Source organism: Cetorhinus maximus, chromosome 5, assembly GCF_964194155.1.
Source record: "Cetorhinus maximus chromosome 5, sCetMax3.hap1.1, whole genome shotgun sequence".
Lineage (NCBI taxonomy): Eukaryota > Metazoa > Chordata > Chondrichthyes > Lamniformes > Cetorhinidae > Cetorhinus > Cetorhinus maximus.
This window is the reverse complement of record NC_135883.1, coordinates 137,055,811-137,064,992: the sequence shown is the minus strand read 5'-3', so window position 1 is coordinate 137,064,992 and position 9,182 is coordinate 137,055,811. Positions and strand designations below refer to the sequence as shown.

At 43.0% G+C, this 9,182-nt stretch overlaps 1 protein-coding gene across 10 annotated transcripts in view; it reads right to left on the bottom strand.

The window, feature by feature from the left end:
- Positions 1-216: 216 nt before the first annotated feature.
- The window catches only part of prdm1a (PR domain containing 1a, with ZNF domain), a 95,960-nt gene continuing 86,994 nt past the window's right edge, over positions 217-9,182 (bottom strand). For all 10 annotated transcript variants that reach the window (XM_078542496.1, XM_078542493.1, XM_078542503.1 and 7 more), the window contains 3 exons: positions 6,727-7,844; positions 5,819-5,947; positions 217-2,289 (listed from right to left, as the gene is read on the bottom strand). In XM_078542496.1, the coding sequence (XP_078398622.1) occupies positions 1,714-2,289; positions 5,819-5,947; positions 6,727-7,844 (1,823 nt within the window). In that variant the 3' untranslated portion in view covers positions 217-1,713. The remainder of the gene's footprint in view (positions 2,290-5,818; positions 5,948-6,726; positions 7,845-9,182) is intronic.

The following is a 9,182-nucleotide window of genomic DNA, read 5'->3' as shown; positions in this document are numbered from 1 at the left end:
AATCTATATAGCAACTAATTGTGTCTCTTAGGGAGTCTCTTAGAGCCAATGAATTCCACTGTAGTTCAAGGACTTACAATGGGCAGAAGGGACATAAATTTGAGGAGTAAACTGAAAACCTCCAACACAAAATTACCTCAGAAGCTCCCGCCCTCACAGGAGGTACATATACAAAGATTTTTTTTAAAAAGCAAGGTAGAAACGTCACTTGAATTAAGTGAGCATTTATATTTTAATTTACACTTTGACATGTTGCACATAAATAACATTGTAAACCAGAATGTAAACATAAGATGAAGTTTTTCTAATAGAAATAAGCAAAAGCCCAAAGGCTCCAAAACACCTGGTTGCTTTGGTCAAAGAGGAAATTTAAATTAATATAAAATACAAACAAAATTTTTAAAAAATTAACCCCACTGTCAGCAAAGTTTCCAGACAGGTTTCTGCTACATTCACTGGAACTGAGTCCACAGCAGAGTCCAGTCGACACAAGGTACCGTGCAGCTGTTGCACAGAGTTCCTGGTTAAAAAATCAAAACCAAACACAACACATTACAGTTAAAAAGGAATAAAGTGTATCCAGTGATAAGAGTAGTGATGCTTCGGTTTGCATTAAACCAGTCAACACAAAAAAAACGCAAGCTCATTCCAGTTCCTTAAACCTTGCCCAAATTGTGCTGGTTACAGCTGTGAAGACCCTCTGGTCAGAACCTTCTTGTTTGAAAAACAGACAAGTCCGCCTTTGATTTTAACTCGCGGTCCATGATTTAGAGTTTGGTTTTTTTTTTGAATTTTAAAAAAAATACACAAATATTGCTGCTACATTACCAGTAAGCAAGAAATAACAAAATCTTATCCAGTTTACTTCCTTTATGCTCCCTGCACCACTGGACACACAATGAGGTAGCTGTTGTTCAGCTTTACAATCTCATCCACAATTCAGTGAAAACAGAAATACTGAGGAACAGGGCATAGAGATAATGTGAGAGAGAGAGAGAGAGAGGGGGAGAGGGAGAGGGGGGAAGGAGAGGGTTGAGAGAGGGGGGAGGGAGAGGGTTGAGAGAGAGGGGAAGAGAGGGGAGGGAGGGGAAGAGGGAAAGGAAGGATGGTGTGAGTGAAGGGAAAGAGAGAAGGTGAGGGCAAGCAAGATAAAAGGTTACAATAAGACACATGACTTAGCAATCTATAAAACTTCCTGCTTTGGCAATAAACCATATTGCAACAGTATTTTGCAAAACCATTTCAGAATGTTCCAATTTAAGTGACTGGTCTTTTTCTCTCCCTATTAGGATCTTGTTAGCATTATAAGAATAAAAATGCAGTTTAAAGTATCTACAAAGAATGGCAACAGAGAAGATAAAAATAAAACATTTCAATATTTGATTACAATGATTAACTTGGTCATTGTAAACATCATTTCAGATATTGCTTAACAATGTAAATTGTGTAATAAATTATTGACTATTCCTGGAAAAATAATTCCGCTTAAAATGATTGTCTTTAAGCTTTTTTTTTAATATAGGCTTGTCATAGTTCTGCCAAATACTTTCTTTAAGATGCCCTGAGTTGAATGGAGAGATGCCCTGCGATGGCGGGACAGCTCTGAGGGAAAATCAGTCAGTCTATCCTGTAGCACTGCAGAAATCTATGTACATTTGAATGCTACAGGCACCTCGGCTCCCTAAGTCACAAACACATTGCATCTTTCTAGTCTCAAGGGTTAATGGGTTCAACTGTTTCTTGCTTGACTTTTATGGGCACAAGAGGTAGTGGGCTACCATGAGATGTTTTCAAGACTGGAGTTTCCAAGCTGTCGTACAGATTGCAACCAGGGGACAGGAGGCTGTTTCCCAGGTTCCTTTGAAAAGGGTTCTTTAAACTGGCCTCTTCCACCTCCCTCCTTAGCATGCTGAAGATCTGCTTCTCAACGGCTGACTCCACCTCATCGCTGTGCCCCAGGTCGTCGAGCTTGTCTGCACTGTCACTGATGTCGAACTTGTTGATCTCCTCGTTGAAGCGATTCAGGTCCTCCAGGGACCGCCCGGCGCCAGGGGAAACGGGGCAGTTTCCCTTGAGGTGTGCCTTCAGGCTGCAGTGGTGAATGTAGGTCTTGTGGCACTGGAGGCATTTGTGAGGGCGCTCCCTGGTGTGCAGTCGTTTGTGCAGCTTGAGATGGACAAACTGGGTGAACTTTGCTGGGCATAGCTTGCACTGGTAAGGTTTCTCGCCCGAGTGTAACCGTAGATGGGTCTTCAGGTTGCTGGTGCTGCTGAAGCGTTTGTGGCAAACCTATGCAGGGAAAATGAGAAAAGAAAGGACAATTCTCAGGAGCATGTCAAACTCATTTCCTCTAAATAAATAAAACTCAGCTTTTTATTAAACATAAAAGCAGAAACTGCTGGAAAAACTCAGCAGGTCTGGTAGCATCTGTGGGGAGAGAAACAGAGTTAACGTTTTGAGTCCGTATGACTTCTTCAGAGCTAAAGAGTAGAAATTTGATGGGTTTTATGCTGTTTAGGAGGAGGTGGAGCAAAATAGGAGCACAGGGATAGGTGGCAGCTATGGAGAGATTGACAAAGATGTCATGTACACAAGACAAAGGGAGTGAGTGTTAACGGTAGTGTTAAGGACTAAAGAAGGTGCTGATAGTGGCATAAAGGTAAGATAGCAGAATGTGTTAATAGCAGAACAAGGGTCAGTGCTCTGTGAAAGCACAACATAGAAACAAGTGACAGATGGCCTTGTGGAGGTGGTGGGGGTGGTTGGGGAAAAAGGATTAAAAAGATGGAATAAATAAATAAAAAATAAAAACAAATAAGCATTAAAAATTGGATTAAAAAGGGGGAAAGATGGAGGAGAGAGTTCATGGTCTGAGGTTGTTCAACTCAATGTTAAGTCCGGAAGGCCGTAAGGTGCCTAATCAGGAGATGAGGTGCTGATCCTCCAGTTTGCATTGGGCTTCACTGGAACATTGCAATAGGCCAAGGATGGATATGTGGGCATGAGAGCAGGATGGTGTGTTGAAATAGCAAGCGACAGGAAGGTCTGGGTCATGCTTGTGGACTGAGCGAAGGTGTTCCGCAAAGTGGTCACCCAGTCTGTGTTTGGTCTCCCCAGTGTAGAGGAGACTTCAGTGGGATCAGCGAATACAATAGACCAAATTGAAGGAGGTGCAAGTGAAGCACTGAAAGGAGTGTTTGGGGCCTTGGACAGTGAGGGGGCAGGGGGTAATGGGGTTGGTATTGCTTTTATCTTTATATTAAACACAATTATCTGCCTGCTTACAGTCTATGGACTGTCACTTTAAAGATTAAGTTCACTTCAACCAGATGACTGTTTTGTTTCATCACACTCGGACATATATAATTATGATGTAAGTTGTTCCCTGATTCGCTCAGCAGGTTTATTCGGTGAGTAGCGCAGATACACAGAACTGGTAAGTCCAAGGTTTAATCTCCAGCTTGCAATTTTCTTTTATTCTTTCACAGGATGTGAGCATGGCTGGCTAGGCCAGTGTTTTTTGCCCATCCCTAAAAGCCCTTGAGAAGGTGTTGGTGAGCTGCCTTCTTGAATCGCTGCTCTCTAAGTGGTCTAGGTACACCACAGTGCTGTTAGGGAGGGAGTTCCAGGATTTTAACCCAGCGACAGTGAAGGAACGGTGATATATTTCCAAGTCAGGATGGTGTGTGGCTTGGAGGGGAACCTACAGGTGGTGGTGTTCCCATGTATCTGCTGCCCTTGTCCTTCTAGGTGGTAGAGGTCACAGGTTTGGAAGGTGCTGTGAAAGGAGGCTTGGCGAGTTGCTGCTGTGCACCTGATAGATGGTACACACTGCTGCCACTGTTCGTCGGTGGTGGAGAGGGTGGATGTATAGGTTGGTGGATGGGATGTCAATCAAGCGGACTGTTTTGTCCTGGATGATGTCAAACTTCTTGAGTGTTGTGGGAGCTGCACTCATCCAGGCAAGTGGAGAGTACTCCATGACACTCCTGACTTGTGCCTTGTAGATAGTGGATGGACTTTGAGGAGTCTGGAGGTGAGTCATTAGTTTCCACTAGTTAGTCAACTAGTGGAAACAAACCTTCACTATTTACCCTGTCAAAACCTTTCCTAATGTTCAAAGTCCCTGTTGGCCCTTAGCCCTCTCTGTTCCATATTTTAAAGCCTTTCTTAATATTTATAATCTGTTGTCTGTGGTATCATTTTAGTGAATCTTTGCTGCTCCTTCACAGTTTAGGTTGGTGGGTGGGATGTCAATCAAGCGGACTCCTTTGTCCTGGATGATGTCAAGATTCTTGAAGCCGCGCTCATCCAGGCAAGTGGGGAGTATTCCATTACACTCCTGACGTGCGCCTTGTGGATGGTGGACAGGCTTTGAGGAGTCAGGAAATTAGTTACTTGCCTCAGAATTCACAATCTCTGACCTACTTTTATAGCCACAGTATTTATATGACTGGTCCAGTTCAGTTTCTGGTCAATGGTAACACCCACCCAACAATGTTGACAGTAGGGGATTCAGTGATGGTAATGCCATTGACTGTCATGGGAAGATGGTTAGAGTCTCTCTTGTTGGAGATGGTCATACCTGGCACATGGATGATATGAGTATTACTTACCAAGAATGTTACCTGCCACTTGATCAGCCCAAGCCTGAATGTTGTCCAGGTTTTGCTGCATTTGGCTATGGAGTCGCGAATGGTGCTGAACATTGTGCAATCAGTGAACATCCCCACCTCTGATCTTATGATGGAGGGAAGATCATTGATGAAGCAGATGAAGATTGTCGGGTCTAGGACCATCAGTGGTGTCCTGGGTCTGAGGTGAGGTAGCTGTCTTCAGGAATGACAGCAGAAGGGCAGCAATTGGTCTAAGGTTCCCTGGTAGCAAGGGGGAACTGTCAGCTAAGGTTCTTACTTTCCTAATCCAGATTCCTTACCCTCTCTGGAAAGTGTGTGACTTCTCCCATGATCTGCTGACTCTCACTAACTAGTATCACTCCTTACAAATGAACATTGGTTCAGACAACAGAATATTAGGTTAAAACAAAAGATATTTCATATTCATTTTTGCATAGAAGCCTCATTTTCTCCCCCAAGGCTACTGCTTTACAAAAGATCAGTAGTTCCATTATACCTCAGAATATTGGCTTAATTGAAAAACTACAGCTCTTATTCTTCATGCTGCTTCCCTGCAGGCACACCCATGGCTACTTACTATGTGTCCATTATTGCGTAATCACATCTTTGTCAGGGGCAAGTTGAGACAAAAAGTGAATTAGAAACAATAACCATTGAGTGCAATGATTCAACCCTGAACTATAAAAGCCTTCAGTTTTAATTTCTATTCACCTGTTCTGTTTTCATGAAGTGATGACCTTCTGTGGGTGACTTGAGCCCTAATTATTACTAAGAACAGGAGCACAATCAATAGAGAGTGGGATGACCCTTTAGTATCCTTAAAGAGTCACAGACTTCATTGTCAGGAATGGTATTAATAGCAACAGCCCCAGTGCATTACGAAAGTGATTGAAAGTGCAAGGCAACAGATTAAACATTATAGGATTTCAAAAATGTGTGAAGTGCAACTAAGACACCATCGCATCTAGCACGTCAATGGCCTATCAGTGGTGTGAACTAAAAATAAACTTGAGCAGCTTCCCAACATTGCATTTTTTGCGCTACACACACTGCGTCAAATTAGTAGAGCTCTAGAAAGATGGATATCAATTTACTGCACAGTAATCCTAAACATTTCAGCAAATGAATATTTTAGAATTTAAAAGGTTTTCTCGAGTACATTCAGAAAATCCTTTCCTCACCTGACATTCATGTGGCTTTTCTCCAGTATGAACTAGATAGTGCTTCTGTAGGTGTGCCAGCTGTGTGAAGCCTTTATTGCAGGTCTGACACTTAAAGGGTCTTTCCCCACTGTGTACTCTCAAGTGGACCTGGAAAGATAGAGCAAGTTCTTCCTTTCACCATTTGATATCACAAAGCACATTTAGCACTTCCCGATTTAAGAAAAAGATCTTTTGCAAGAGTGTAGTCAGATAGAACCTCTATCCAAGAAAACATCAAGGGATGAAATTGGTCTACACCAGAACATAAACCTGGTTCGGAGCAAATCAGGGCGTGATTTTTCACTGCATGCGATCTTTCCACTGCTGTTCACAGAATGAGAGCTCAAACTCGATTTAGAGACTCATTTCCTAATCTCATTATCACCTTAACTTGATTCAAAATTAAAAATATTGGCAATATTTTCCACGTCAATGGAAAATATAAAAGCTGGTGCAGTGAAAAATTGACTGCTGATTTCCTAAGAGGCGGTTTCTCATGCTGATGTAGCCTAATTTCACCCCCTAAAGCTTTAATTGTAGTTCCATTGTTCTGTGCCTTACAATAACTATTACAAAGAGAAAGAAAGTAAAACAAAAATAGAGAAAAAGAGTTGAATTTATAAAGTGTCCTTCATTACCTCTGGACATCCTGAAGCTAATGAAATAATTTGAAGTAATTGTAGGAGACGCAGCAACCAATTTGTGCACAGCAAGTTCACACAAACATCAATGAGATAATGAACAGTCATTTTTAGTGATAATGGTTGAGGGATAAATATTGGCCAGAACATTGGCATGCCAATTTACTTTCAAGATAGAAACCAGCTCAATATTCTTTACTCAAAAGTTTTTTTTTTTTGGTGAATAATCCTTAAACAAAAAAATACCTTGAGATTGGATAGCTGTCCAAAGGTCTTGTAGCAGACATTGCACTCATACTTGATCTTCCCATTCTGCTTCTTTAGGGGGTAGGGGAGTGTTTTGTAACCAGTGAGGTTTCGCTTTGGTTTGATGAGATTCATGGCTTCTTCACTGCTGCTGCTGCTGCTGACCAGGCCAGCTGAGGTAGGTTTGGGTTGCATTAAATGTTCAGAATAGGAAGCAGCTGTACCGGCCGTCGGGGAACCGTTGCCAGGGCTTGAAGGCCTATCCCTCAGACTAGCGGCGGAGCCTGCAATTGAAAAGGCACTGTTCCGTGCTGGTATGAGAAAGTCTTTCTGCTGCTCGAGGTGGAGAAGTCTCCGGGTTCCTTCGGGGGGTAATGCATTGGGAAGAACCGCCTGGTTGAACATGTGCTGGGACAGGCCACCGTTTCCTAGAAGGCTGTTGTAAAATGGATACATTTTGGGGAGAAGGCTGAAGCTGCTCATGCCGTTCACACCACTGAGGCCAGTGAAGTTGTTCAAACCATTGCAGCCAACTGGGTAATGAGGTAACAAGAACCTGGAATACTGAGTGTTAACGGGATTATAGGAATGCAAGAAGGCTGGAGGCAGGTGACTAGGAGCAGGGTAGGCTGTGAGAGAGCTCAGTCCTTCTCGGTTGTAGGGTCCACTCAAGTAAGGAAAGGCTTGTTTGTGTTCCTGAGTTAAAGGTGTCAGAGAGGAAATATGGGAGTCTGGGCTGCTGTGTGGCGTTGAGCTTTTCAAGCTTTGGTCTGGGCTGCTTCTAGACGACGGACTGGAGGTGACTGAAGACTGGATTGGAGAGTGTTTGATGTAACTGTGCCTCTCGATCCCATAAACAGGACTGGGTTTCAGGTAGTCGTCTGGAATGTGAGGCCTGACTGGGTAAACGACACGAGGGTAGAATATTCGTTCTGGGCTATGCTTTTTGTTGATGTCCTCCATTTCTTTTCCTGGAGCCAGCAATGCTTGGATTGTTTGTACTTGGTTATTCTCCTTCATCGTATTTTCCTCACCACCATGACTTTTGTGCGTCAAATTGTCATTCTTCATGGTGCCGTCCAGCTCGCTCATGTATCTTTTATCCTTGACTCTTTGTTCTATAGCAAGAGGAGGGAAAGGAAAGAAAAAAAAAAATCAGGAAATGAATTGTTAAAAAAAAACCAACATTGCTCAGCATTTCACGTTTGTTTCAGTGTGTTTATAAAAAAAGGGAAGAGCATATAAATATCTATTAAAGGAATTGCGAGTCAAGCAGCACTTTGGCTTAACAAACTGCATGATCAGGATGTGGTGATTTTTTTAATATACTGATGTTGTGCAATATCATTACCACCACACTTTCACTATCCTAGAAGCCTGAGACAAATGCCCTCAACATGTACATGCTTTAAAGACAGCAGTATAATGGGCCAACCCCGTGCCAAACCACGGCAGTCAGTTCATCTTTATTTTTGGAATGAACTACTTTCCAAAGACTGACGACCATCCCAGGGATCCCTAGCAGTAATGTAAAACAACGTGTTCAGATATCTCCAGGAGCAAGGGCACAGCTCAGCTAGTCTATGTCCATCCACTGAACCCTGAGATGACGGGCCAGATTTTACCTAATGAAACAGGAAGCTTGGCAGACCCCTCTCATATAAATGGCCCCCGCATGCACTATTTTCATCCCAGGGAGGGAGGGCGGGGCAGGATCCAGTAGGGTCCGCCAACCCTGGAAGCAGTTTGGAACATAAGAACAAAAGAAATAGGAGCAGCTGGTTGGTTAGAAGGCCTGCTTCATTTCCATGGAACTTCATTCCGTTTGTATTAAAGGCTGTTAAGGCCTCTGGCCTTCAGCCACACACCCCCTCATCCGTCCACCCACTCCCCATGCCCTCTCTATGCCCCCCATGCACCTCCATGTCCCAATGTGACTCCATGCACCTCATGCCTTCCTGTGGCCTACATGCTCCCATGCCACCCCCACAACCTTCATGCCATCTCCATGCCCCAATGTCACCTCCAATGCCCCTCTGCATATTCCACGCCCGCTCACCCAGTTTCATTATAGACCGATGAGCCATTTAATAACAATGGCAAGTGTTGAAATGCTCATGAAAAAACACCATTCAGAAATCTGCTTCGAAAAAACAGCCACTATTACAACCTTATAAAAGTGTCAATCAGACATTGCTATAGTTTCAAAAGCAGAAGCTTTAACTAAATTCAATCATCTTAACCTTGTCCAAATAAACATACAGACATTGAAAAAAAATCAAAGAAAAGGTAACTTATTACAACCTCATAAAGATGACAATCAAACCAAGAGACACGTTCCTTGAACCTGTGTAAAAAGACCCCCCATCCCCCGCTGAGCTAATTCTTAAATGAATTTTGGAGCTCAGCCAAGCATTTGTCATGAGGCCATCTGGAGAATTAGATGTCTGGACATT